Raw genomic sequence first — 26,523 nt, 5'->3', positions numbered from 1 at the left:
CGCGAGATAACTCCTTCTCATCGGCTGCGATTCCGGCCGAAACCGCTTGGATTATCGCCGCGACCGATACACGCGCATTTATATACGCCGGATATATTCTCCTCGAGATCTCTCTCCTGTGACCTGATCAATAATCTCAATCTCTTCTTTTCTTACGAGAACATCTTCAAACAGCCCGTCGCCGAAATGTCTCTTTCGTACAGATAGACAATACTCTCTCTCTCTCTCTCTCTCTCTCTCTCTCTCTCTCTCTGTATATTGTCGATCCTTGGAATTTAATTCTCCGCGAGAACGGAGAACGATGTGTGCTCTAGCTCCTTCGTCGATCGACCGAATTCGTATCCTTGTGAAGGATTTGCGGCGAGACAAAGTGCGGTGACACCCGGTGACACACGGCACGAGAGGCGCGGCTGAGGACAGGCTGGTCGTTCCCATTTTAATAACCAGGAAGCATCGTAGAGAGGCTAGGTTATCCTATTGAGCGGCGGGAAAACGACGCTTAAGCCTTTAAGAGGGCATCGAGGCCGGCTCGAGGGACAGACAATGGGAGGTAAAAGTAAAACGTCGTTCCGGGAAAACGAGGGTGGGCCACCCCAATAATAAAATGATAAGAACCATCGTCCCTCTTCCCGCCGACCGCCCTCGCCCGGTCGAACTTCCTCCGGCCCGAAACCCCGTCGTATATAAATGTCGATATTATTGTAACGAAGCGCTTTTGATGCCGATTTCGTGGCGCGAGTTTGCCGCGCGCGCGCGCGCACACATTCGCACGCGTCGCTTACTCGTGGAAACAGTTACGGGCGGAGGGGCGGCGTGTGGCACGTACAGCCACGATTATTATCGCGTACACAGACGGTACACACGGGATCGAATCAAACGACGGAACCGATCTCCAACGGTAGAAATCGATTTCCTATTTCGAGCCCCCGGCGCCCTCTTCCGCCCCTCTCGTACTTCCTATCCGAACCGGCGTGACGCGTCGCAGCGATGGATACGACCTGTCGTTGAACAGAGGCTGCGAAACTCGCGCTCGAATCGGGAATCCGCATGCCTTCGACGAAAAATCCCTGCGATTAAACTTCTGGGAAATGGCGAAGGAGGCGAATTTTGCGATCGCATCGTGCGATCTAAGCGTAAGCGAAGGAACAGTCGATGAGCAAGATTTTATTTACACGATGCTAAGAGGGATTTGACAAATTCGCAGCTACATTTTCCTCTGTTATGATTGTAATGCGCCGTACACAAACTGCGACACAGATCTCTGTGTAAATTTTTCCAAGTTTCGTCGCTGAAGAAATATTTTCCAATAAATGATATATGTTTTTTCGGTTACGTTGGGCGTTAGAAAAAGTTCATGGATGTAATTCCCGAGCGCTTGCATTCTCCAAATGTGTGCAAATCGATAATCTGAAATTCTTTAATCACCTGTTTCAATCAATTGCGCCAGTTTCTCCGCTGAAGCTTCGCCGGGGATCTTCGGCCCACGGAATGTGCGTAAAAACAGCAGAGTACGTTTCTTCTATTTTGTGCGTGTAATTATCTGCGAGATCTATTCGAATTTAGACTTGGGTTTTTTTCTTAAAAAATTAATAAAATGCATGTCGCACGTCGCATGGCCAACAAAGTCTATATTCGAAATTTCGAGAAAAAGAGACACTTGAGTATCATTTTCGTTGAAAGTTCGACTCGATTTGTCGAAATTATCGGTGCGAGTTGTGTGCTTTTCAGCGTACACATTTTCGCGGGGCTTTATTAATGCGACGCGACGCGACGCGACGCGGCGCGATGCCCGCATTTATCAACAGCGCACAATTTTAGAATAAACAATCCGTCAGTCACGCGACAAGCAACACGCATCGTCAGCCGGTTTGTTCACCTCGCACTTCAACTCTCGCGACCAATGGTGCGTACTCCCTTTCTCCTTTGTTCCTTCTCGTCGCAAAATACGAGACTGTCGGACGAAAAACTGGCCAGCCCATCGATCGCACGAGCTGACGGATGGTGAACGAGTCAGCCTCGAATTATTGACAATTATCGATCCAGGAGACCGAACCTCCAATTTCATAGATCTCGCAGAAATCACCGCCATTCTCTCGCCTTCGAGCGCGCCTTCGTCCTCGTCGTAAATCGTGTCGTGCTAATTACTCCTGAACGAACAGCGCCGGAAGGAAAGGTAAAAAGTACCTGACGCGCGAGCGCTTGTTCAAATGTTTGGAAGATAACGACCTAACCAGTGTTGCGTATCGCGTACTACTTGCTGCGCGTTGAAACTTTTTCAAGGCTTCCGTGTATTCGGCGGGTGCTTCTCGCAAGCCGATGTCTTTTCGCATTTCTTCGGGGGACAGTAGTGCACCGCCGTGGGGCAAGGGTACGGTTTCTTCGGAGGGCACGCTGCTGGCAGCGTGTGCGGTTTGACTTCGTTCTTGTGCTCGTAACACGGGCACGACCCGGGGTGTATTTTAGGCGGCGGCGGGCAGGGACACAGGAGGATAGGTGTGCACGGCGGTTTCGGCAATGCTGGTGGCGGGCAGATCTTCTTCTTCTTGCTCTTTCTTTTCGCCGCGTCGAGTTCCATGGGCGGCGGCTCAGTGTACTTCATTCTCGCGTCCTCCCGCACCGACGGACACGAGGCGAGTTTCGCGAATTTCGACGGCGGACACGTCACCTTCTCGTACGTCATCTTCATCGGCGGCTCAGTCCTGGGGAGGTCGCATTTGCTCCTCGGCAAACAGGAGTCCCTGCACGGCGGCGGCTCCTTCGCTTTCCTCAGAATCTCCTTCTTCTTCTCCTCCTCCTGCGGCTTCTCGCACTTGACTTTCTCCCGGTGACAGGCGTCCTGCCTCTTGCAGGGCTTACCGCAGTTGTTGTCCTCGGCTGTTTCGCAAATATCGTCCATTTTTCGACAGCCGGTGGATTTGTCGGAGCTCCCTTTGCCGAGAAGCATCGTGGTGCTGTGAAATCCTCGCCGATGAAGTCTTCGCGGTGGAATCGGGTGACGGAGACCGCAGTAAGCGGACACTTTGAATATTTCGTGCGTCCGTGGTTTCCGTAAAGTCCCACATATGTCTCGCGAGCACTTCGGTTTCGTCTGTCGGCAAGCTTCAGGGTACGATAAGGACGGAGAGGGATTCGGACTGCGTGAAAGTTGAGAAGAAGTTTCGGAATCCTTGTTCTCCGATTGCAATCGATCGCATTCGCGTTGCATAGTCAAAGTGGAGCGTAATCGAGGTGCATTGTGCGAGCGGCTCTTCGTCGGATTCATCGGGCGTTTAAACTCCGCTGACTCACGATAGCGAGGTGAAGATGGCGGAATATCATTTTCAGCCGATGCGAACGCTCTCAAGGACATTGGACTGGAAAATTCTTCATCTGGCAGTGAGATCTGGTAATTAGCTGTGTCTGCTGGCAGCATCATCGCCATCGGTTGTTCTGTCGTAACCGAGAACGGTTTGGACGAACTGTTTCTCACTCCCTCGCCAGCTCGACTCCATATTTCATCCGTTGGAGGCGTGTCCATGAGCTTGCGAGAAGAGAAATTCCTCCTGCGAACTCGTCCTTCTTGGCTGGACGTCAAAGGGTTTCTGTTCCATCGGATTTGACGCAATTCTCCAATCCCGAAAACAGGCCTCGTGCTGTATCCGATTTCCAAGCACTCCCCCATCATTCCGACAGACGTTCTCGCCGGACTTGCCGACGGTGCATCGACTCGATGAACAGCCTGCGGTTTAGAGAAAGACGTGAAAAGGAGGATACAGGGTTACATTTTTCTAGAAATAACCACTCTCAGTCTCCATCTGATCAATTTGCGACTGCCGCCGATGCCTCCACGTACCCTCTGTCTCTCTCTCTCTCTCTCTCTCTCTCTCTCTCTCTCTCTCTCTCTCTCTCTCTCTCTCTCTCTCTCTCTCTCTCTATCGCTCTGTCTACCTCGTTGACGCGACCTAGCATGGATCGTCGTTGCATGGTTTCTTGGGCGGGCATTTAACGCAGAATGGCTTTCCCTTTGGCCGCGGTTTCGAAGACGGAGGATAGCCCGGTGGATGGCTCGGCCGACAGGGGCCCTTGGGTGGATCGCACGGATTCTTCTTCGGTCGAGCCGGTGGATCGTCGCTGCAGTCGGGCTCGCCCAGGCGCAGTCCGGTGCCACCAACTGCCTGCTAGTTGTTATGCATTAAGTCGCGGAGGAGATCGTTCCGCGCTCCCTCGCTGTGGTACTCGCGATAGTCCCGACTCGCCTCTGGCGAGTCCACCTCCCTCCTTTGTAGAGATTAGCGAAACGACGGACAGCGCAGGAGCGCTCGTGCGCTTCCTTTCGTGCTTAAGGAGTACTTTGCTGCTGAAAGTTCACCGGGTTCACCGAGTGTGGTGGTGTGCCGAGTCTCGCGGACGATACGTCACCGGCCGAGGTGTGCGAGTTCAGCTTGTTACGCCGAGGTGAGAGTTCTCCGAACGAACGAAATCGGATCGCGACTCGTCGGTGTTGCTGCTCTCGTTGCCGATCTCCCTCTCCTTCCTTCGGGGGGCCGATCGAGCCCCGGCGTTGGTCACGTTGTCTTCGGAACGGAAAATTCGCCGCTTGAATTCTGCGACCTTCTCTATCAGAGTCTGCAGTTTTTCGACGGCTTCCTGCTCGGAGGATCTCTTCGACATTGGTGTCACGTGTCCAGCATCTGTCAGTCCCATTTGACCCGGTGAATAGGTGTGCGTGCGGATGAGCCCTGTCGGCGGCGCGTCTCTGCTGACGCGTCGTCTCCCGTCGTTATTCTCGAACATCAGCAACGCGGCTGCGAAATTATCATTCTCGTCATCGATACGCCGCGGCTCCTGCCTGGGTACTCGACATTGACTCGACCTCTGACGATCGTCCGTGCCGAACTCGTTCTCGAAATCCGCGCCTTGAGGAAAGTAATCGTCATTGCTCGGCCTGTCGCCGTACGGCGAGTTGGGCTGCTCGGGCTGACGGCTGTCGTGACGACGCGACGAGGCGATCGCGCATAAAGGACCCCTGTTGGCTTCGCTCTCACCGCGCTCGATCGATCTCCCGCTCTCGGAGAACCCTGGCGCAGATCTCGCCGATGGGCTCGATCCCTCTCTTCTCTGCGGAGGGAGGACGACCACAGTGATGGGATTTACGGTAACTCGTTATTTACCGTCGCGAACGAGGCATCTTTTTATCGCCTTTTTTTTCTCTCTTTCTCGTCTCTCTTTTTCGTTCGACGTCTGCGCTGCGCTCGCGAAATTCTCGCCGAAAAAAAGGGGAAAAAAGGGAACAAAAAGGAGGCAGAAGGGAGGTGGAGCCACAGCGATCAATTTTTAGTTGTTTCCTTTTTTTTCTCAGGAGAACTTGCGATCGTTCGATTGTTCTACCTCTCCGCGAGCTCGCTCGTCTGACTTGATCGTGCGATTTGCACAGGAACTCGTGTGAATCGCAAAATATACGCAAGGTATGCAGGGAAATTCTGATTTTTCTACAATTCTCACGTTCGAAACGGAGCGTAATGCGAGACGCTAAGATAGTTAAGATGTGCTATTAGAGGGGAGGGGATCGATATCCTGAAAAACTTACTTCACCGATCGTTCCGCTTTCTCGGAACCCACCGCTGGGGCTTTCCTCCTTCGGTCGCAACTGCAACACAGTAGCAATAACACAATGTGACACGACTGATTAATTAAGACTCCTCAAGAGACGTTCTTATAAATGAAAAAAAAAAAAAAGAAAAAACGCAAATGGAGAAAGAAAGTATACTCGTAACATTTACTATCATCCACGAAATTTTTTTCACACGAACGCGCTCTACTTTAGAGACGTGTGTGTGTGTGTGTGTGTGTGAGTGATATTACGCGCGGAAATGGCGGCGCTTTCCTAATTATCACCGATTTCAACCCGTCGGGAATTGTATCTCTGCGATATCGATGGATCGCATTTCTTGCCCGAGCGATATCCTTCGAAGCGTTTCGGAAACACGAGATAATCCGGTAGTCTTGGCGTAGACGAGGTCGTCGCTCCTCGTCGAAAAGATTCATGGCGCGTCGACGAGACGGTCTTCAACGACCCTCCCTGTGATTCTCCGGGCAAGCCGGAGCCCTTTTAACAGGTGGACATTCTTTCTTTTCGCACGACTTCGCTTTCTCGATAGCGGGGGCGGGGGGGCGGCTTTCTTCTTTCTTGTCGTCGCAGGTGGCTCTTTGCTCTTTTCCCTGTTTACACGACGCGTCCTTACCCGCGTCCCTCCCGCACCTGTCCTTCTTGGCTTCTTCGCACGGAGCTTCCTTCCGATCCTGCCGCCGCTCGTAGGCAGCCGGCTCCGCGCGTTGACGTTTCTTGCAAGGCTCCTCCTTTGCTTTACAGCTGTCGTTGCCCTTGTGCCGCGTGCACCATTGCTTCTGGCACCTCTCCTTCCGGGTCTTACAGTCGCGGTCATCTTTATCGCCGCAAGAACTCTTTCCGCCGCTGCAAAGGACCTTTGTTCGCTTGCCGCACGCCCGCTCGCGCCTCCCGGCGCTGCTGTCCGTTGTCCTTCGCTGACACATTTCTCCTCTCTTCCGACACGTTCCCTCCGCCGGCTCGCAGGACTTCTCCCTCTTCTTGCAGATATCGTCTCTGGTCTTCCTTCCGAGCAGTCTGTCCCATAACGCGCAGATCTTCCCCAAGCTGCGCCGAAGATTGAACTTCGAGTCGCAGCTCTTCAGCGCTAAGTGAATCGTCCTGCCGGCGGAGGACATGTAAACGGAAGCGGCAAGAGCTTCGTTCGCAGCGGGAATATTCGCTCGCTCGTGGGCATCCAAGGTAGTTGACGGACGCGTTCGAACCTCGGCGCACAAGTTTGACAACACGGCGGACTGCACTCCGAACGACATTCGCTGAATCCGATTGTCCTCCTCAACAGTATCCTGTGTTGTCGCCTTGGCGGGTGCGAGACCGCCGGCCGCTGACCGCGGGCCTCGTCGAGAACGGTCGTCGTCGCGATTTACCGATATCGAGTCGTTCGTCCTGTCGCTAACGAACGTCCTGATGACAGCCCAGTCGACGAATCCTCCGCTGTGGATCTCACGCGACCACCTCGGTTGATTATTCAACAACGCTCCCGATGACAGTCGGTGGTTGGTCGACGTCTTCTGGCCGCATGTATTTAAAGATACGCGACTGTTATCGGGCTTGCCCGTTAATCTTCCCACCGGCTTTTTGTTGTCCAGGAAGGAAAACGACGGCCGGCGCCGATAGTCATTCTCTTTCGCGTCGTAGACGTCGCGGCTTGTATCGTCCCCGATCTTGCCGTTATCCTTACTCGGAGGATGCCTCCTCGAGGTTTTCGTGGCCGCGGTAAAGTTTACGTGTTCTTGAAACGGCGAGCCACACGTCACGCCGGGGAACCACTTGCGAATCGCGACGGTGGCGCAATCCCTTTGCCGGGCTCTCGTGCCGTTAGGACCGATCTCATCCAGGAGTGTCGCGTGAGGACGCATTCCGCTGCGCGCGTTGCCCGCCTGAGGAAGGCGAGAGACAGGCACTTATGCTGTAAACTCGGTTGTGCCCGCTTAAGCCGGCTTAAGGATCGACTAAGATTTAGAGAGGAATAGTTTGCAGTTCTAAACGCCGCTCCATCGACTATCGATCCTGCTCCTCGAGGCGGAGATTTTTGTCAAGAGAGGACTCGGCGCTTCCGCGTTTGAGCTTTCTCTTTTTTTAATTTGCAGTCGGTATCAAGTATGTAGTTAGTTGTTAGTCTGTCTCTCTCCCATTATATTTAGGACAAATGCACGTACACGTAGGACGGGGGATATTCAGATCTTTCCAAATTCTCGCACCCTTAAAAGCTACGGACATTAGAGATTTGTTTATCCCTTACCTTTGATGTTGTTTCATTAGGCGTCAGCGAGCTGATTGATTTTGGAACTCCCTCGGCTACTGGTAGATTATAAAGAGCTGCTATAAGTTCCTCGGTTTCGTGCTGCAGAAAGAAGAGTTTTATATACATTCTACGTTTTTAAAGCACTATAAAAGTAATTCTAGAAAGGAAGGATGGGAAATGCGTTGGATAGAATTGCGAAGAATGTTGTCTACAAGATTATGCGGACAAACGAAAATAATTCGACGATTAATCAGTCGTCAACAAATACGCGTACCGACGCGATCGAATAAATATTTCAGCAATAAGTTAGCTTATACTTTACCTTTTTATTATCTGCTTGATGATTGGAGAAATTCAGAACGCTATTGTCGCCAATTTTTACTGCATCATTAACTGTGATATCTGGACTCTTTTCCTCTCGAGTCGAGTGAGATTTCTTTTCATTAGTATTCACGGTTGAAGGCTGTTCAAATTAATATTTATTCTTCTCTTAATAAAAAACAGAAGGTCACTTTGTGTCGCGATTATTGGGAATATTTTAATGTGACGATAATTAAATTAAATATATTTTAATTTTAGTTTTCTAAGTTTCAATTAATTTCTACATTTATTACATCTAAATCTCAATAACTTAAAAATTCCCTCTTTGCGATTTGCAAATTACGTCAAAGTTTTTCCTGTAGTGAATGGTAAGCAACTTACGATAAGCGTTTGATCGACACAATAATTGCGTATCCTATTGTGATTAGACCACGGTTTATTAACAGCCGTCACATCGTACAGCGCAAGTACATTTAGTTTCATGCTGCTTTTTAACAGCTGCGACAACGTCTGACTGATTCCTCCAGCGCCGCTAAAAACATTCTACGTGGACAATTTTAATTAGGGTAATATATTCTACATATTAATAAGAAAGAAAATAATGAACTTTCATCGCAAACATCAAGGTTAAAAATAAGCTCCATTTTCCCATGACACACGTGATTTACACAATTCTTCGAAATAAAGTTTATAAAAAAATTAATAATATAACCTGCTGAAATATATACAATGTGTGTGAACAAATCAGACAGAAGTTTACGTATAACAACAAATTTAATAAAAATATTTTCTTGCGTGTCAAAAGTCGTCTGAATAAAAATCGTAAATACCTTGAAGTTCTGTTCGCCAATGTGGAACTGGCGCGGCCCGAGGGACCTCACAATTAATTTTGTGGCCCGGGAAAACATCGTTAAATATGTCGGTGAATAACTTGAAAAATTTTTAACGCCTTCAACGGGCGTCCGACATGTCGAGAAATGATGGATTACGCAGCGTTTGTTAAACGAACATCGATTTCTTCGGCCTCAACTGTCCGAGTATAGTCAAGGCGTTATGCGATTTTACTATCGATAGTTTTATTATCATTTATTCGTCGAGTTTACAATTATCTTATAATGATTATGACTATAAAAAAAATTTAATTAAGAACTCAACAAGAAGGAAACTTAATACACGTGGAGTTAATTGCGCGAGTAATATATTATCGATATATTAATATTATCGATAATATATTAATATTATCGAGACGCATTGCGTGGATGAAAATAAAAAGATCTAAGATTCAAGTAACCTGTTATTTTTCAATTGCGCAGCTAATTAACAGACGCGAAGGCTTTTATCCTTTCAAGTGATACGATTTAAGTAGAGGAATAAAATTCAACAGGCTATAACTTAGGAAAAAAATGACGATAATGAGATAGTTGAAGAAGCATTTTACAGCTCCCTAGAAATCCTAGTTTCCAGATATATTTTTGAAGATAAAAATTCAATTTTTTTTTACAGTGCTACGTGAATATTAATCAAGACTCGCCAGATCCCAGAACTTTTTAGGAACTTTATTAAATTTCACCATGTCGATAAAAAGATCACAGACAAATAGCATTTATATTATTCGAAAGCGTGAACTTTCCTATCTAATTTGCATCCACGCAGATTACGATGCGATCTTTTTTTCATCGAGGTTTCATGTTGAAAGAAAAAGCGTCCTTTCATCTTCGATCTGCTCACAATGGACGAACGAGACGGTTTATGATATTCGTTAATCAATGAATAAAAATCTGAAAGAATTGTCCCTTTAAAACGGGACTTATCATATTTTTGACATAAATCAATTTTCAGTATAAAAGTTTAACCGAAGGATGAAGTTAAATATAGAATAATCGGCATTATTCACTCAATTCGATATTACTTACTGATAAACAATAACAACTTTATGCATTTAATATTCCTAAAAAGAAGAGATTTCAAGCTTTAAAATGCTTGTTGAATTATTTTTTTATCGTCATTTTTAACAAAAATACAGCTTGTTGAATTCTACTTATGGTTTAATACAAGGGAAAACTGTTTTAAGTCATACTACTCACTTTTGAGTCATACTATTTGAGAAATGGAAAAGATGGCTGTTCTGTCAAATCGTACGATATCTCAAATAAATATAGTGGCGGCTCATAGCGGAGACTTCAGAACTAAAGTTTGCTTTCACCAAAGATCCGAACCACGTATAGCCAAGACTCAAAGCACATTTAACTAAAGCTACCGACGAGATATTAATAAAGATCGTTAATTTTACGGGATTTGAAATATCAGAAAAATCTCAATGAATGCTAACGCTACCGACGAGATAATATAAAAACTAACAGCCCTGGGTAAATTTTCGTATCATCTAAAGGGGCTCGAAGGGGTCCGGAGATAATTGAAGAGCAATGATAATACCAATTGCTTTAGCTACGCTCATGATAATACAGCTAGCAATTATTGCCGGTGCGAGGTGAAAGAAAAGACAACACGTCGCTATCACCGACGAGATATTATAAAGACTGTTGGTCTAACGAGATTTAGCGTATCAAAGAAATCTTGCTGTGCACTAGCGCCCTCTTAGGAATATCATGGCCGGAATATGAAACATAGCTTGAAATAAGCATGGATGGTAACAGATATGGAATAATGAAAAAAAGATATCGGAAAGTATCAAGAGTATCAAAGAAAGTATCAAAGCCGTCGTCGTAGTCCTTCGTCGTCGTAGTCGTAGTCCTTCGTGATCGCTTTAAAGCCAGCGGCATACGGTGTTTGTTTTCGTGCTGGATTGTTTGTTAGATGAAAATATTACATTCTGATTGGTACATTTTTGAAGATAGATGGAAATGCACCAATTAGAACGCAGTATTTTCATCCAGCAAGCAATCCGGCACGAAAACAAACACACCGTGTGCCGCTGGCTTTAAAAATGAGAAACAATCAACAAGGCTACTTTAGCCCAATGCTGCGAAAATGTGCCCGAGTACATCACAGCGTGCGAGGGAAAGCGTCCCCTCCATGCGTCTTCTCCGCACACAACGCTACTGCTCCGTCTATCGGTGTGAAGGCGCGTCGCTTGGCGTCGCCGGCGTCGCCTCGCTGAGCGAGAAAGAGAGCGGTGAGGGCGCATGAAGGGGACGCTTCCCCTCGCACGCTGCGGTGCGGTGTGCTCGGGCACATATTTTCGCAGTACTGCTTTAGACTCTCTCAACGACTCAATAAACGTAACCCATCACGAATCGCTATTCACTTTTGTGTTTACATGACACGGTGACGTGATATAATATTTCACAATGTTGGAAAAAACTTCTGGATCGGATAATAAATTATCCAAAGAAGATTATTTAATAATGAGAGCAAAAGAAGTTTTGCCGGTCGACATATATGCGGCTAAGTCGTGGTTAATTACTGCTAAATCTTTATTTCCACATAGCGCAAAAGTACAGGTTAGTATATTTTGTTGTTATGAAATATATTTAATTTTTCTTATTTTATATTTCTGTATCTCTTCTTTCTCAATTTATACATACTATTAAAAATAGATAACGATCTATTTTATTATGCTTCATCTTTAGTTTGAGGCTTATCACGTTGAGAAACTGTCAAAAAATGTGAAAGAGGCTGCTAAATGCTTCAGTGAAATGTAAGTATTATGAAAGTTTACACATGTATGGTTGCATTTTTACTTCCAAATATTTCTGTATCTAAATGAGAGAATATAGATTTCAGAATTTTCCGGATGATCGTGATATCTGGAAAGAAATAGAAATGATAACAACTTGTCTTCGTGCAGAACAACGCGATTCTGAAGGAGAATTTTTATGCCAGATATTTGAACATATTCCACAGGAATTGCAACATAGATTACTTGTCATGACAGCTGATCATAGTGAAGATACAATGGAGCACTGCAAATTGTTGCTTTTGTTATTACGTAGGTTTCCTCAAACAATTGCAACCCATGGAGTATGTATCTTAAACACAATTATGAATATTTGTACAAACTTATCTTTTAGAAAATAAATTTATATTGTTATTTTAGCCGCGTTTGGTGGAAACACTGTTAACTGCAGAGAAACATAGTCATCCGGGTCGAGCAATAAATGATTTTAGAAAATTATTGGCTTGCGATGCATTGCCATTGCTAGGTACAGGTCCGGTAGAACTGAACACACGTCTTAGTTTACGACTGCTTTGTAAAGCTATAGAATTTTACTTGGCATATATACAGCAGCCACAAGATGCGCAAATACAAAACCCATGGGACAGGCTTTTCCAAATTGTAGAGTTAATGGGCAAGAAATTAGGATGGGAGTTAAGCAGCCTGTTTTCCATGCCTTGGAACTGCGAGGTGTACAGTGAGAGGTTGCAGCAATATGCAGTTGCACATAATACAGGCCTTTGCGACGAGCTCATAGTCAAGCAATTACTTATGTGCACAATTGTAATATTATTAAGGTTATTAAATGAACACACTCAACTTATGAACAACGGTGAGACAGTGTATTGTCTTGTAGAAGCTTTCGGAGAAGGAGTACATGTTCCAGCAGGTAAGATGCTGCACACAGTTATGTTGTAGTAATAATTATAAACTTTATGCTTATATTTTGTATTCTATAAATCAGAACCCAAATTGAAGAAACGGAAGCGTGAAGATAACGGAGTAATAATAACCAGTGACAATGACTACAATGGCAATGGCTTAGCATTGGCAGTAAAGTTATGGGACTTATTGCACAGTACTGACCATTTACAGAGAGAAATAAGCAAACTGAGTCAACAATTACGGTTGGACGCTTGGTTAAATCATTTTTTAACAGATTTGGCAATGTACAAAGGTTTACATCATGAAGTAATCGCTAGATTATCGCAAGAAGGTGGTGGTTTATCTGTTAATCTTCGTTTGGCTGGTACAAGTTTCTTCTTAAAAGATTACAAGGTCCGTGACGCCTAGATTTTCGATAAATTATAGAGAGGATCCTGTTTTCTCTTCCCTTGAAGTTATTAGTAATATATTTCCTCTTTTCTTTTAGGTGATGTTGGAGCATATCGTTTTAGTAGCAAACTCTTTACCAGTTGTATCAGGCAAGGTGTCTCATAATTTAACTGCTCCAAGTATGAGGCATTTACATTATTTAACTCTCGCTCGATTCCCTATCTTACAATACTGTTGTAGATTACTTCTCTTAGCTATAAAGGTAAGTAATCTTCTTTCCGTACGTGATATCTTTGTGGTATTCGCTTCATGAATACATGATTAATATACATTTAGGACAATTTTGCCTTATCTGGAGGCTTCGGAGACCTGGCTATTGGGCATGCACTGGTACTGATGCAAATGGATTGGCCACAGGAAGCTAGTACTTTATGTATAATTACAGAGAGGATTATCAATCGTGGAAGCTTCACTTACCCGTTGTTTCAAGCGTATGTCATATGCGTAGATATTCTAGAAGAATTAATATATTTATGGACCGAACACGGACATGGCATATCGCTGGACATAGCTACAAATTCGGGGGTGTTACAAAGTACATATAATGACGTCTTCTTTAATACGCCTATAGCACATTATACAAATGAAAGAAGTTGCAAGGAAAAAATTATTCTAGATCGCCGCATCACTACTCGTGGTACTGACAAAGGAGTGCGTGAGGAGATCAAGCAAATCATGCGTCGACAAGCCGCACGGGACGGTATCGACTCTTTGGATGAATTATTACAGAAATTTATTGTCAACGAGAAAAACGCCATTCTGCATACTTTAATTGTCCAATGATTACATCTAGTTTTTCCATTATTCGTTATCGTACATCGTATGTGATAGGACTTTTTATATCATTTGAAGCCACACACGCTAAATTTGTGATTCCAATCTGTTTCACAGATTGCACTTGATAGCAATAAATAATATTTTATAATTAAATATTTAGAAAATATTTTTTAAAACATTGTATAGATTTATACAATTAAAGAATATGCCACTATTATTTATTGCAAAATCCCATTTTACACATTAAATGAGAACAGAAGACCATTGTCCGTGCGCATAATTTACTTCGAAATATTAATATTAATAATAAATAGATTGTGTGAATTTTGAGACTTAAAAAAGAGATGCTTCATTTTTACTTATTTCATAATCGACTTTAACGTTACAATATATACATATGGAATTGTTAAAACAAATTGCTGTTAGCATCCTATCTTTAAATTCTTTATACGGACGTCTGTAAGTATCTCGTTATCTCACACACATCATTAACAATAAAAAATCGATAACTGACAATTATATAAAGTTAGCCTAGATAAAATATGATTCTCATGTAATTCCTCGTGAATCATCTGGATCAATAGCCATATTTGATTACGGTATAAGCAGAAAATTATACGTGACTTATTCATACAGTATATGAAATAAACTGATTCTCTTGCACGTCACCATCCGTATTATCCGTAGGATAAATTTGTAAGATATACATACCGAATATCTTTCTTTTTACTTGGATGATTATCTTTAATCAAAAAAAATAAATAATTCGTTAAAATTGTTATAAAATCTATTTTAGTTTTTTGAATATATAGAGTACACGTACATTGTAATGTTCATTGCCAAAAAACAATTAAACAATAGTTTTTGGCATATTTTTCAGTTTACATTATTAAACGCGAGTGACAACATGCAGAGAGAACCAAATAACAGGATATATAATTATATACCTACATCGTGATTCTATTTTATATCTCATATAACATATATACTGAGTGTTATATAAAGTTAATGTAGCACAAATAACTCTCTCGTTAAGGCTGTTTAGAATTACAAAAAAAAATCATGATGAATACATATAAACAACTTAGCGTACGATCCTTGAGCATTCTATCTAATGTAGACGCTCAGTTGAAGGGCACTTAGAAGTAATACTTTAATCCCAGGCATAAAGGAAGCTATTTGACTAAAATCTGGTCCTGACACCAATTGCGTGTGTAAGTCTAATCCTCCTGTATAATTGCCATTTTGAATCATCTGTGATATTTGATGTAATCCTTGCAAAGTATTCTGGGACAACTGAAAGATATACATATAGTTATGAAGAATGCACGCAATAACACTAAACAGCTGAGACTTACCTTATTCTCTCTAAGGCAATCATATAGCACCTCCAGTTTCTTCGACACGTCTTCTAACTTTCTTTTGATTGGCTGAGACAAGAAAGCATTATGAGAATAAATTTTAAACAGTAAGAAATAGTCAAATAGTTACTGTACTACGAGTATCACACCACCGTGATACGATACGTTCAAGGTTCAAACACTTACCGGATTCTTCGCACTTTCATAACATTGATTTTTTAATTCATCCAATATCGTTTTTAATTGCACATGTTGTTCAGGAATAGGTGCTTTAGGTTTCTCAGGTTCGGCTACCCTCGCAGGCATTACGGGTTGTAGTGGCTCCATCGGTTTGTTGAATGATGCAGCGGCCGGCACGCTTTGCCCGTATTGTGGGTTGTAAGGTGCATTATGAGGATCTTGATAAAAATTATCTTGAGCTAATAACTAAGAAAGTTACATTATGTTAGCGACATGTAATTGCATACGTATACATACACAAAAACTATAAATAAAACTCACGTTCGGTTCTGGCTGATTGCTTCTCAACGGATGCATAATGGGATTTTGTGATTGAAATTCCGCTTTCGACTAAAAAAAAAAAAAAAAAAAAAATACAAATAATTTATCTCCAATTTGTCCGTAAGATTTCTCAGCATTTTTCAATTATTTTACAATGGTCGGTGCTGGTCTATGTCACCGGAAGTAAGTGAAAGCTTTCAGACAATACGAGCGGCTTGTAAAATCCAATAAACGCACTGTGCAATTTTTAAAAATAGCTAGTGCAAAAACTTTCGATATATGATACTTCGATTAAATCAGTAAAATATATGAAAGTTCACTTTTTCACTTTTATACAGTTTGATGTTATATGTCATAGAATATAAGAATGAATGATAAAAATCTGCGTAACGCCAGTCTCAAAGTGCAAAGTAGCTCTGAAGTCTTTCTTCCGCACAGCATACTTATTAGTTCGTATCACAGCAATGTACAAACACGTTACACCACGATCAAAATTGGATTAATTCTATTAATTAAGTATAAGTAACAAGAAGAATAACGATAATGATACGTATTCTACAATTATTGCAAACGTAGCACTCTTGGTTGTACGAAATACAATCATTGTAAACGTAGCACTTTCAATTGTCCGGCTACCTTGACGCCTACACCTTTCGAATGCTTCGCCCTCCACTTCCTGGTACCAGCGTGTTCCGCAGACATTTCGTTTTTTTCATATAGTGCCAGTACTGGCTACATCATTTTAATACACACACATTTATCAGTATTCGAATGTTAAGCTTATCTCAATGACAGTGTGTGTATAATACGCATTAGTGATTACCGGAACTGAATAATATAATAGGACAAACTGAAGATACACATTGATTTACCTGTACTCTGGAACTTTTCCCGATCGGAGGATCGTTCCATCCGGATGATTGTGACGACATCTGATACATGTTCTCGTTTCCTGCGTATGCCTGCGTTGGCGGAGGAGGTGGCTGGGATCTAGCAGGCTCGTATATCTGGGTCTGAGGTGCACTTTGCAACATCGGGCCTGGCTGAAGCGGCTTGTAAGGGTCGGGTTCCTTGGGATTGTTCGTGAAACTTGATGGCTGACTGGGTGGATAAGTGGCAACTGGCACAGGAGCTTGCGGTTGATAAAGATTTTGCGAAGGATAACCGGGAACAGACGAGATTTGCTGTGAATTGTAAAATTGATTCTGCCCCGGGAAACCGCTCTGACCGTACGAAGGCGTGGACTTCACCGACGGATCTATCAGATACTTCGATCTCGACTGAGGTCCAACACTGGACGGTCTCGAGCCGCTCAGACTGGAGCTGGACGTAGGCGGAGGCGGCGGCGGAGGTTGAGCAGTTGGGACCTGATTGTATGGATGCGATGTGGGATATTGATCATACATCGTAGACTGTGTTTGAGGTTGAGAAAGAGGCGGTGGCATCCCGTACGGCTGAGGCGGCTGGGTCGTGAACTGATTCGTCGTGGTACCGTATGTCTGCTTCAGCGGAGTCGTATTCCAATTCTGCACCGGTGTTGTTTGCTGCCGCTGTTGTTGTTGCTGCTGCTGCTGTTGCTGCTGCTGCTGCTGTTGTTGATGTTGCAACGGTTGCTGCAGTTGCGAACTGTACGCATTTTGCGAGCTCTGTGACAGAGTACGACTTCGGTCGTAATAATTTTGAGTTGCGGGCTTCGCGGTGTGCCTTTGTTCCTGTATGTAGCCCAAAGCCCTACAAAGACGGTCCCTCAACATTGAAATTTTCTGCTCTTGACTGTTTCCGAGATAATTCAAGGCAGCTTCTAGATTGCCTTCCGTCGCCAGCATCTCCGCGTACTCGGACAGTGTAGCAGCGATTTTATCCTCTATCCGAATATCCCTGATGCCTTGGAATTCTAAAGCTTTTTGCATTATCACAACTAATTCCACCACTTCTTGAATATCCGTGTCGGTCACTTCAATCAACTTATTTAAATTGCCAGAACAAATGTAACAAATTTGCGCTTGCTTCTTGAGGAAGGAATTCTCACACGAAGCCAAACGGTCGCCGAGCATATCTGTTGAGGGAGATTCATGTTAGAAACATAAGAATGATACAAATGATTGTGACAAATTACTTTTCCATAACATCAGTCCTTACCGCACAAAGCAGGTCGTTCTTGTGCATTGGAATGTGTAAATATGCCAATCAGTACTTCTTTCCAACACTTTATGTCGCTATTCTTCACAACCTCTGTCCAATTCTCACTAACTAATGAATTAATGAGAGAATTTAACGGACTGGAATGTTCTACAAAGTATCTGTACTGGGTACGTGCTAATAACTCGGGGCCAGCAGCCATCGAAAGGATAATGGCGTCGGCGTACCTTTTGTTGGCAAAGCACAAAGATACGGCTGCCTCGATATTTCCTAACAAGATGGCTTGAGTAATAAGACCATCTTCATCTAGAAAACAATGCATCGAATGTAATACATTTGTAAGTTTTCTGTCGTGTTCTTGACATTAAATCTATCAACATGTGCAGGTATTACCATCGGAAGTATCTATGGTGAAAGTGTTATCCGCAGATTTGTTTGACGGGACTACTTTTTTACTTTGTTCTTGCGCAATAGCATCAAATGCAGCACTGCCGTCTAAAACATTCCCGTTCAGCACCTGAGACGAATAAAAATAAAGTAATGTTAAAAAAAAATAGATCTTAGCAATAATATAAATGTCTACACGTACAATGAAAGATACACTTACATTATTGAGATTGGAGACGCCTTCTATAATACTGTTAACATCATCCTGAGGTACATACTGGTTCAGTTTGTTGTTCATTGTGTCAATATTGTAGCCTAATAATTCCAATATATTTTTCGTCACATTTTCACCAAAATAAGCACAGACACAGCTCCAGATTTTCTTGGTATGTTCATCCAGGGATCTATCTATCTTTCCTTTGCAATAATCGCCATACTGTTCTGTTTTTAATGTTGCTTCTAAGTTATTGGAACGTTGAATAAGACCGGGTTGTGTGATTACTTGCGATACAATAACTTTTCTGTTTGAGTTTGCTGGTAAATTCGGATCAGCAGGTAGGTTCTCGAAAATCACTAATTTACCACCAAACTGAAAATAACGTCGTTTTTATCAAACAATCATTGCTTTTCATTATAGAAGGAACTTGTCTGTTAATGTTAACGCAGTGACATAGAACCGAGTTAAATCACTCACTCCAAATGATGCTCCAAATGGCCTCTTTAACCATTTGGGAGCTTTCGTCAATATTGCTGTTTTTTCAGTTTGTACTGTAGCCGGAAGTTGAGTGAAAGGATCCATTCCTGGGAACGAATCTACTATTTTGCTAGACGGTCCCATAGAAGCTTGCTGCTGTCCACCCAACAGGGAATAAACAACAGCATAACCGTCAAAGCTGCTACTAGCAATTAATCCTGGATGTCTCGGGCACCAAGACACATCAAAGTTCCATTGTTTTGTTTGAGCCAATTCACATATCACCTCACCATTCTGTAATTCAAAATTGACACATCAAGTTCCGCTAAGGTCTTATTTACATGCCTCGAGATCAATGCATTGCGTACTGGTGTATCTGAGTTAGGATTCCAGCATAAAATTCTGTTATCTTTGGCACAACTCAAAAGTAGATCAGAATCGTGCGGATTCCATGCTATTGAGAGAACACCACGCTGATGATTCTGCAGTGTCTTCAGAGGAGACATTGCAAACCTTAAATCCCATAATTCAATAATAGGCATCTGATCATCTTCTGAGGCTAAACACAGTTGTGTCGCAACATCAGGATGCCACTGAACAACCTTCCAACGTACCTATAATTAGAGTATAATAGAGTGAAATTTTTCTGATTATATTCTTGTATATAACATCACATGACAAGAGAAATTATACCCTTGAATTTGCATCTGTCAATCTGATTATTGGCTCATTTTTTCTTAAATCCCATATAACACAACATTGTGAAAATGTTGATGCAAGAATATGTTGTACTGTAAAATAAGAGTATACAAAATAATATTAATCATCAATATATTAAATTTAGATAGGTATTTACTTTCAGAGTGAGTAATTAGTTTGATTATAATTTAGTATAAGAACCTTGTTTATTCCAAGCAATATATTGGACATCTTCTAGTGGCTGGCTTCTGGAGCCAGGTGTCATAGGTGTGTTTGTATTAACTACATCCCAAATATAAATCTCGCTCTCTGTTGCGCCTGTGGCTAATAGATTAGCTTGGAAGGGATTAAAATCCATTGCTCTGACAGGACCAGTATGTCTGTCAGGACTGCTTATTAGGCAATTAGATTCCTTGGCCAACAATTTTGAGGCAGAATAAATTTTTATCGTGCCATAGTCACAACCTCCAACAATTATGCCAGCAGGATTATTTCCATATGATCCCCAAATAATTTTATGAAACCTAAATCACCGTAATCATACCGATAACATACAGTTAGTAAACACAGTACAGTGAATAACTCCAATATTACATCCGTAAACTATAGACACCTATGATCACTGGGAACACTGGCTTGAAGTTCCATTTCATATCCTGGCTGTTGCAAATTCAACGAATATAGATCTAAACTGGCAGAAGTACTGAAGCTTGCATCTAGTTGTTGTGCTGCTGTTCCTGCAGCCAACATAATAGGATGTTGAGCTGGCGGGGACCATGCCACATTCACAGTCTTCAGCAGCTCTTTAATCTTCATCTACACATCGTGCGAAATAATGTTTAATTACATATTTGCATGATAACATTGCACACTATAAAACTACGTTTCTCTTCTGGCAACGAGATACACTGTAGCAGAAAAAAGCTCGAGTAAGTGGATTTAATCGCACAACTATAGCGCGCAGCCGACAGTATGGGAATTGGGATTCGGCTGTTTGTGATTAAATTAAATTTATCATTTCTCAAACGATCGAGTATCTCGATTAAACGATGCCTTCTCACCTTGGCGTATAGAGCTGCTGTAAACAGAGACTTTATACAAAATAATACACGTAGGTAATCTGCCAAGCCGCAACCACCCGTCACAAGTCTTCCAACGTGGCGAGCTACATGCAAACCGACACTATCGCCCTCCTTGGAAAAATTGACGTATTACGAAACCCATGTTCTCATTTCCGTGCGTCGGCTGCTACTTCGAATGGCGGCACCAATGGTCATCCGACCGCCGCTACTTTTTCCTTTTCTTAGCTGACAGAACGTTTCTTCTCAGACTGTAAAGTAATCCGTTAATGAAGTGTTGTTAGTTAAGTTTCCTTGCTGTTTGGGTCCCTTAGGAAGAACATCTTTGGTTTCGTTACCGGTATGTATGCGTGTTCGGCTTTGTTGCTTCGCAACTGGAATCGAGCAATTACGATGTGTACATATATGGTGTTGCATAAAAGAAGATTGTCGGTTCTTATATTGTTCGGTATTAAATTGTTTATTACCTCGTAAATACAGGAGTTGTGCCTTTATGCGAAAGAATGTTACGATACAGTTGCTTTAAAATAGTTATTAAGTTATTATTAAGTTACATGGTTCTATGTAGAATCATTAGTTGTTACAATGCTTTTCACAATGTCTACTACTGATTCGCTTATTGCTGCATAAACTTTGAAATTATATTTTTATCTGCATTTTTTGTTTGAACGCTACATTGTTGCTTCATGACCTGCAAGCAGTTGTCATATCATTGATCAGTGATCATATTATCATTATCCTTTATTAAGTTTTCTCATATTCTAGATAGCAAAACCAACAAAAGCAAATTTTGCAAGATATTTGCTGCAGACTCTGCTAACAGTAATACAACAGGATCTGATGGCATGACGATAGGCTGATGGCAAAAACTGAGCAGAATCTGTCGTTCCAATGTATTTAAATAGAACGTGTTGGAGATTTTGTTTATTTTCTGCCACTAATCTGTTATCAGGTTCTGTCAACAGATCCAGATTAAATCTGTGGCCAATTTATGGCCAAGCTGTGGCCAATCTATGAGGAGACTGCTAACAAATCGTTTAGCAGATATTAAACTCTGTTATGTTATATATTCTGAAATATTTTTATTTTTTCATTATTTATATATATTACATATAGATATTAGATAGATTTTTATAAATTTATGACACAATTACTATTATCTTGATATGTATCGACATATGATTCTTTTGTAAATTTATCTAAGAGTATAAATAGTAATTTATATCTAAGAGTACAAAGTTTAAACAAAAAAACATTATCAATTTTAATTCAATGACACTATGATTTTTATATATGTATTATATGTGCACGTAATATATAGAATAAAATGTTAATAGTTTTAACTGTTTAATTTAATAAATATTAAACAAATATAGAAAAATCTCCCATTTTAATTTAAAATTTTAACTAAGAGAATGAATAATAGTATCTGTAATAGTAAAAATCTTCCTTCCAGAGTTCACCGTTAAATCTTCCCATTTCTTCACAATGACCCGACCTGCTGATCACGAGGAACTTGTGATAATGGAAGTTAGACTTGTGCGATAATTTTAGACAGCTCGATGAAGTAAAACCAAGTGAAACTTCTCAAAACTGACCAGTGTGTGAGTTGATTTTCTGTCGACATACATCAAAGAAGAAAAAGAAAGTGACTGATATCATGGACTGATAGGCAGTAGTATGTGGCCGAGATTAAGACGATCCCGTCGTCTGTCGACGATCATTTTCTTGATCGTTGTACTCGTTGGCACGCTTCTTATTTGGTCTTGGAGTGGAGAGAAAAGCATTGATCGGCGAGATGATTTTATCTTATTACGGTATGTTCATAAGAAATTGGACTCTAATACTTAAATCGATTTATATGCTGATTCAAACATCAGTTCATCTTTGATCACTTATAGATCACATGACGATCAAAAAGATTACATTGATCGTCGAGGAATTCACGTAGTAGTCGGTCACTACATAGGAGATTCTGTAGATCCATTGAAAACTCCAAATATCACGAAAGGTAATAATAGATACAATTGTATATCATATGAAAATATTTATAGCAAAGAAAAAGGAACTACATACGATTATTCTTCTTTTAGATGTGATTAATCAAAATTTATTCGATCCGCGACCATTCGAAGGTAAAAATGGAGAACCCGTAGTAATACATCCAAAAGATTTTTACAAGATGCAACAATTATACCAAATTAATCGGTTTAATTTAATGGCTAGCGATAGGATACCGTTAAATCGTTCTTTACCCGACGTCAGGAAAAAGAAGTAGGGATACCACACATCTTTTATTATATAGATTTTTAATGTCAATTATAAAGAAATTTAAGTGGCAGTTTCGTATTGAAAATTTCACAGATGCATCTCCAGATATGCAAATTTGGGTAAATTACCGAAAACATCGATCATCATAGTATTTCATAACGAAGCATGGAGCACTCTGTTAAGGACAGTGCATAGTGTCATTGATAGATCTCCGAGAGAATTATTAGAAGAGATTATTCTTGTCGACGACAACAGTGAAAGAGGTATGCAGTAATTTAAATTCACTGTAAAAGTACCTATGGTATTTCTTTGTCGTATTTGTAATATATTTTCTATTAATATCTGTTGCCAGAATTCCTGAAGAATCCTTTGGACGAATATGTGAAGAAACTAAGTGTGCCCACGAAAGTTTTACGATCCACTGAACGTGTAGGATTGATAAAGGCAAGACTTTTGGGAGCGAGTGATGCTAAGGGCGAAGTTCTCACTTTTCTCGATGCCCACTGCGAATGTACGGTTGGTAGGTAAGCTCTATTACATTACACCTAATTCTGATGATAATTTCTTTCGTATTATGTAGTATTGATATCGGTTGTAATTTTTATAGGATGGTTGGAACCACTGCTCGAGGCAGTCGGTAAAAACGCAACGAGAATAATTTCTCCGGTAATCGACATCATAAATGATAATACGTTCAGTTACACAAGGTAACGGCTCACTTCTATGTTTATCAGTTTATCAGTAACGATATTATGATCGTAATCTCGACAAGACTACAGTTTCTTCATTCTGACAAATAACTTACAAGTTGATAACTTTTCAGATCGTTTGAGCTCCACTGGGGCGCATTCAACTGGGACTTGCACTTTCGCTGGCTGACTTTGAACGGCCGTCTATTGAAGGAGAGGCGCGAGAGCATCGTCGAGCCGTTTCGAACGCCCGCAATGGCAGGTGGATTATTTTCAATGAATAGAAATTATTTTTTCCAATTAGGCAGCTACGACGATCAAATGCGTATTTGGGGAGGGGAGAATTTGGAATTGTCATTCCGAGCTTGGCAATGCGGTGGCAGTATCGAGATCGCCCCTTGTTCTCATGTCGGGCATCTCTTTCGAAAGTCCTCTCCGTACACCTTCCCGGGCGGTGTCGGTGATATTTTATACGGCAATCTCGTTAGAGTCGCCTCCGTATGGATGGATCAATGGGCGGAGTTCTACTTCAAGTTCAATCCTGGTAAGTGAGATTACCATTAATGCCGGTACGTGTAAATTTACTTTATCTGCTGGGATGGATCTTCAATTTCATGGATCGATGGATCCTCGTACTTCGGTTTTTATTAGAGGCAGCGAGATTGAGATATAAGCAGCAAGTTCGCTCGAGGTTAGCTTTACGCGAGAAACTGCAGTGTAAAAGCTTCGAATGGTACTTAGAAAACGTGTGGCCCGAACACTTTTTTCCTACGGATGACCGATTTTTCGGCAGGGTAAAGTTCACTCACGAGTTTAATCATACAATATAGCTTATCCGGTTATAAAATTGATGAGATGAAAATCAAACATAAAATAGTAAAATCAATCTTAGGTAATACACGCTACAACAAATAGATGCCTTATGCGGCCGACCGCGAAAGGTTCTTACACGCAACCGTCAGGACACGCGGTCCTACACTCGTGTATACCGCGGCCGATGCTCAGCCAGATGTTTGTGATGACTAAAAACGGAGTGATAATGACGGACGAGAGTGTGTGCTTGGATGCACCGGAACGAGATACGCAGCAAAAAACGCCGAAAGTAAAGATAATGGCATGCAGCGGTCGCGACAGACAAAAGTGGCAATACGACAAACAAGTATGTCGACGTTACTGACGAAGTAACCAACTATAGTAACGCTTTTGGTTCAGTGGATCTTATTATGATCGCTTCGAGATTGTTAATTTATACGTTTCTAGTATAAATAATAATAAGTGACAAGGGGCGCGCGTATAATGGCGTAAAATAAGGATTACTTTTAGACAAAGGTACTTTTGCACGTGCCCTCTGGAATGTGCCTTCAAGCAACAACGAATAGTGATACACCCGAAATAGCGGCTTGCACTAAGAATGTTGATCAACAATGGATCTTAAAATCCGTCCCTTGGAAGTGATGACGACGCACTGCGTTATCTGCAAAGAAGAGAAGAATGGCAGTGCCTTAATGAACTCAGTCTACGAGTAACAATATATACTCTCATCGCGACGTGCCAAACTGAGGCGACAGCGTTGGCACGCGTGTCTCTCTGATTTCAATGGAGAGTTAATATTTTTGTACTTTTATACTGGCAGAAACAGATATGTTTACTCTGTGACAGGGTTTAAATTGTACAATCGAAAAAAGAAAAAAATGAGAACAGCAAAGTGTTTGTCACTTGAACCAATTCTCTCCTGCATTCTTCCATTCTGAATCAATTACGATCGTCTGCTCCATCGTCCGTTCCTCTTACATCCCTGATCCAATCTCGTTTATTATTCGTCCGGCCTTCACTTATCGTTCCCCTTATTGCATCTTCTATTTCCATCGAATTGCGTTCGATGATTCTTGACAGAACGCGATTTATATTCGTAAGAGATAAAAGAAATAAGCGCAAAACATGAGCATTTTTGCATGCGCGTGGTCTTCCCATCTCGTAAGTGGATCTCGTTTCGTCGGCTAATGGATAAGATGACTGTGCTTGGTCACGGGTAGTAATCAGAACACGAGTGGCCGTTTTGAGAATAAGAATGCGTCGATGTCGTGATTATCATGCGCGCGTACGCGAGCATCGTTTTGCGCCGCGCGACTTCCTATTAGCGTTACCTTCCAAGTAACATTGCGCCGAGCTGAACGACCAATTTGGTAATCTTAAATAAAAGCACGTGGATCGCGTGGTACGTTCTTCCGACCGATTTGGCATTGCCTTAAACGGATAATCCGCCGCTGTCGCAATTCCGAAGAAGATGCGTATTGTTAATGATTCATTGCTAGTTAAGGCCCTGCTGACGAGTCATCTTTATTGTCGTCGTCGTCGTCGTCGTCAAGGCTGAATCGAAGATCGTGTCGACTCTGCTACTGGTCTTTGAAGAATTAGAAACGGCTCTCTTCGCTTTTGTCGAAATTGTTATTTCCTCGTCCGTTCCAATATCACTTGGTTATTCTTTAAAGTTAAAGGAAGTAAAATCGGATATCGGACAGAATTAAAATTAGGCAACACAACCATGGGAAATCAGTTGCATTTTATAATTACTGTCCCGTGTAGAAGAATTTACTTATTCGGAGTTTCTACATCTCACTCTTGAAACCTCCGATTTATCTGCGACACGTTGTCGCGTCGTGAGACGTTCTTAATTAAAAGCAACGACTCAGGGACTCTTTGTTTCTTCCAACCCTGATTCCAACCACAGTAGGTATATGCATGTA

General features: G+C 42.1%; 4 protein-coding genes across 7 annotated transcripts; 2 read left to right on the top strand and 2 right to left on the bottom strand.

The window, feature by feature from the left end:
* Positions 1 to 1,154: 1,154 nt before the first annotated feature.
* On the bottom strand, positions 1,155 to 9,097 carry LOC112588523 (pollen-specific leucine-rich repeat extensin-like protein 1). 2 transcript variants are annotated; one of them, XM_025298723.1, is made up of 7 exons: positions 9,002 to 9,097; positions 8,553 to 8,714; positions 8,173 to 8,313; positions 7,848 to 7,949; positions 5,567 to 5,626; positions 3,928 to 4,157; positions 3,542 to 3,718 (listed from the first exon to the last, which is right to left on the bottom strand). In XM_025298723.1, the coding sequence occupies exons 1-6, from the start codon at positions 9,077 to 9,079 to the stop codon at positions 3,942 to 3,944; spliced, it is 759 nt and encodes a 252-aa protein (XP_025154508.1). In that variant the 5' UTR covers positions 9,080 to 9,097; the 3' UTR covers positions 3,542 to 3,718; positions 3,928 to 3,941. The 2 variants fall into 2 exon arrangements, with proteins under 2 accessions (XP_025154507.1, XP_025154508.1); XM_025298722.1 differs by lacking the exons at positions 5,567 to 5,626; positions 7,848 to 7,949; positions 8,173 to 8,313; positions 8,553 to 8,714; positions 9,002 to 9,097 and having other exon boundaries at positions 1,155 to 3,718; positions 3,928 to 4,168.
* Positions 9,098 to 11,479: 2,382 nt separating this feature from the next.
* On the top strand, positions 11,480 to 14,627 carry IntS10 (integrator complex subunit 10). The gene is made up of 8 exons (XM_011147714.3): positions 11,480 to 11,632; positions 11,762 to 11,829; positions 11,909 to 12,152; positions 12,229 to 12,736; positions 12,812 to 13,125; positions 13,220 to 13,384; positions 13,459 to 13,717; positions 13,799 to 14,627. The coding sequence occupies exons 1-8, from the start codon at positions 11,480 to 11,482 to the stop codon at positions 13,963 to 13,965; spliced, it is 1,878 nt and encodes a 625-aa protein (XP_011146016.1). The 3' UTR covers positions 13,966 to 14,627.
* Sec31 (COPII coat complex component secretory 31) lies at positions 14,156 to 20,915 on the bottom strand. Of its 2 annotated transcripts, XM_011147833.3 has the most exons (14): positions 20,802 to 20,915; positions 20,354 to 20,556; positions 19,942 to 20,264; positions 19,735 to 19,832; positions 19,410 to 19,655; positions 19,042 to 19,335; positions 18,568 to 18,936; positions 18,354 to 18,477; positions 17,961 to 18,266; positions 16,694 to 17,877; positions 15,822 to 15,890; positions 15,507 to 15,746; positions 15,318 to 15,389; positions 15,067 to 15,255 (listed from the first exon to the last, which is right to left on the bottom strand). In XM_011147833.3, the coding sequence occupies exons 2-14, from the start codon at positions 20,554 to 20,556 to the stop codon at positions 15,067 to 15,069; spliced, it is 3,717 nt and encodes a 1,238-aa protein (XP_011146135.1). In that variant the 5' UTR covers positions 20,802 to 20,915. The 2 variants fall into 2 exon arrangements, with proteins under 2 accessions (XP_025154505.1, XP_011146135.1); XM_025298720.1 differs by lacking the exon at positions 20,802 to 20,915 and having other exon boundaries at positions 14,156 to 15,255.
* A 46-nt stretch (positions 20,916 to 20,961) lies between these two features.
* On the top strand, positions 20,962 to 25,479 carry LOC105187228 (polypeptide N-acetylgalactosaminyltransferase 1). Of its 2 annotated transcripts, XM_011147954.3 has the most exons (12): positions 20,962 to 21,159; positions 22,276 to 22,423; positions 22,492 to 22,636; positions 22,721 to 22,830; positions 22,913 to 23,093; positions 23,184 to 23,353; positions 23,443 to 23,610; positions 23,698 to 23,797; positions 23,914 to 24,323; positions 24,431 to 24,573; positions 24,672 to 24,938; positions 25,103 to 25,291. In XM_011147954.3, exons 3-12 carry the CDS (start codon positions 22,500 to 22,502, stop codon positions 25,232 to 25,234), a joined length of 1,818 nt encoding a protein of 605 aa, XP_011146256.1. In that variant the 5' UTR covers positions 20,962 to 21,159; positions 22,276 to 22,423; positions 22,492 to 22,499; the 3' UTR covers positions 25,235 to 25,291. The 2 variants fall into 2 exon arrangements, with proteins under 2 accessions (XP_011146256.1, XP_025154510.1); XM_025298725.1 differs by having other exon boundaries at positions 20,963 to 21,159; positions 22,276 to 22,636; positions 25,103 to 25,479.
* The last annotated feature ends 1,044 nt before the right edge of the window (positions 25,480 to 26,523 follow it).

The sequence above is a fragment of the Harpegnathos saltator genome, unplaced genomic scaffold, assembly GCF_003227715.2.
Source record: "Harpegnathos saltator strain DR-91 unplaced genomic scaffold, Hsal_v8.6 scaffold236, whole genome shotgun sequence".
NCBI classification, from domain to species: Eukaryota; Metazoa; Arthropoda; class Insecta; order Hymenoptera; family Formicidae; genus Harpegnathos; species Harpegnathos saltator.
This window is presented reverse-complemented; position numbering and strand designations above follow the sequence as displayed.

What these genes read in the sequence shown, in the direction of transcription:
- LOC112588523 (XM_025298722.1), bottom strand. Translation starts at nt 3,981, where the DNA reads ATGCCCGCCCAAGAAACCATGCAACGACGATCCATGCTAGGTCGCGTC. An exon ending in TGCTAGGTCGCGTCAACGAG is followed by an intron (nt 3,719 to 3,927) that starts GTAGACAGAGCG and finishes TCTAAACCGCAG; the next exon opens with GCTGTTCATCGAGTCGATGC.
- IntS10 (XM_011147714.3), top strand. Translation starts at nt 11,480, where the DNA reads ATGTTGGAAAAAACTTCTGGATCGGATAATAAATTATCCAAAGAAGAT. An exon ending in AGGAGTACATGTTCCAGCAG is followed by an intron (nt 12,737 to 12,811) that starts GTAAGATGCTGC and finishes TCTATAAATCAG; the next exon opens with AACCCAAATTGAAGAAACGG. An exon ending in AAATTCGGGGGTGTTACAAA is followed by an intron (nt 13,718 to 13,798) that starts GTACATATAATG and finishes AAATTATTCTAG; the next exon opens with ATCGCCGCATCACTACTCGT.
- Sec31 (XM_011147833.3), bottom strand. Translation starts at nt 20,556, where the DNA reads ATGAAGATTAAAGAGCTGCTGAAGACTGTGAATGTGGCATGGTCCCCG. An exon ending in TGACAGATGCAAATTCAAGG is followed by an intron (nt 19,656 to 19,734) that starts GTATAATTTCTC and finishes CTCTAATTATAG; the next exon opens with GTACGTTGGAAGGTTGTTCA. An exon ending in CATTTGGAGCATCATTTGGA is followed by an intron (nt 18,937 to 19,041) that starts GTGAGTGATTTA and finishes CGTTATTTTCAG; the next exon opens with TTTGGTGGTAAATTAGTGAT.
- LOC105187228 (XM_025298725.1), top strand. Translation starts at nt 22,500, where the DNA reads ATGTGGCCGAGATTAAGACGATCCCGTCGTCTGTCGACGATCATTTTC. An exon ending in GATGATTTTATCTTATTACG is followed by an intron (nt 22,637 to 22,720) that starts GTATGTTCATAA and finishes GATCACTTATAG; the next exon opens with ATCACATGACGATCAAAAAG. An exon ending in CCCGACGTCAGGAAAAAGAA is followed by an intron (nt 23,094 to 23,183) that starts GTAGGGATACCA and finishes AAAATTTCACAG; the next exon opens with ATGCATCTCCAGATATGCAA.